Source organism: Pundamilia nyererei, unplaced genomic scaffold, assembly GCF_000239375.1.
Source record: "Pundamilia nyererei isolate P.nyererei 1_Seehausen unplaced genomic scaffold, PunNye1.0 scaffold05874, whole genome shotgun sequence".
NCBI lineage: Eukaryota > Metazoa > Chordata > Actinopteri > Cichliformes > Cichlidae > Pundamilia > Pundamilia nyererei.
The window spans coordinates 1-1,271 of NW_005193275.1; the positions used below are offsets into that span (position 1 = coordinate 1).

At 49.9% G+C, this 1,271-nt stretch overlaps 1 protein-coding gene across 1 annotated transcript; it reads right to left on the minus strand.

Annotated features, from left to right (window-relative positions):
• Positions 1-18: 18 nt before the first annotated feature.
• LOC102198893 (GC-rich sequence DNA-binding factor 2-like) lies at positions 19-1,267 on the minus strand (the record flags this gene model as incomplete). The annotated part of the gene is given in 1 exon segment (XM_013908256.1): positions 19-1,267. A coding segment is annotated over 1 exon segment (1,249 nt), but the record flags the coding sequence as incomplete, so codon positions are not given.
• Positions 1,268-1,271: the final 4 nt, after the last annotated feature.

A 1,271-nucleotide genomic window follows, 5' to 3' on the forward strand; every position in this document is an offset into this window, starting at 1 on the left:
GTCCTGAAGGCGGTGTACGGTCGAGAAGACTCCTCCAGTGGCACTTGCCAGTAACCTTTGTACAGATCCAAGGTGGTGATGTACCTGGCCGCTCCGGTCTTCTCCAGCAAGTCCTCGATTCGAGGCATGGGGTAGGCATCAGTTCCTTCAATACAGACTCGGGGAGCAGTAAATCCCACTTCCCAATATTGCCTAAGAGTTTTACAGCTGTCCAGAACCGCTGATCTCTGAAGTGACGCTGAGGTGAAGACGCCTCTTCAAGAAACTTTTTGGGGTACAGGGGAACAAAGACATCTTCATCTACACAGCTTCTCAGCCTGCGAACCAGAGCCTCTGTGAATGCCTTGACTGGCTTGCTATGCTCTCCTTCAAAGATAGAATAGTCCTCCTTCAGACTGTGACACACATCAGTCAGACAGACAGACTGTTGGTGGGACATGGGATCCCACACCAGCTCCACATAAGCAGTCATTTTGGGTACGACGGTCCTTTCTATGACGCTGGACAGCGTCTGTCTGTCTGTGTGCTCCAGCTCTTCGTGGCCATGTCCATGACAAAAGGTCTCCACTGCTGTGAACCATGGGAGGTTTTCAAAGTCTCCACTGGTATCTTTTAAAGGGTTCCATCCCAGCAGCTGATGCCTGATGATGGGGTTCAGCAACTTGGGCAGACACAGAGAGATATAAGCATTGTGGTAGGACTCCAAGTAGCATTCCCTCCATTTTTCAAAGCGAGACAGAATCTTTTTAACACTGCAGAAGTCTTCTTGGACATCAGAAAAGTCTGCCTTAGACCTCAACAGTATGTCAGCTATGTTGTTCTGCAGCTGCTCCTGCTCTTCTGCTGAAGGTTATGTGTCTTCAGCCATATCAAAGTCTTCCTCAGTTTTAACACCGACGCTTACCTCACACTGAGTTTCTGATCCATTGGCTGAACTTGCACTCTGCTCTGCTGTGTTAAAGCCAAGCTGCTGCAGGTGGTCTGCCTGCTCCTTAATCTTCTCTCGTCTCTGAGCCAACAGCGCCTCCATCTGGCCAGACAGCAGAGTGTGCAACTGCAGCTCCAGAGAGTTGATCTCAACAACCTTCTCCTGGAAACACTCCACCATGTTGTGGGCATAAGTCGTCATGGTCCTGTAAAACTTAAGCTGCTTCTCTGAGGAGCTTTCCTCCAGATTCTCCAACGAGGTTTTAGCACCCTCAACATCGCCCTCCATCCTTCTGAGCTCTGCCTGGCGTGCTCTGTACACCTCCTTCAACGACTCAAGTTTT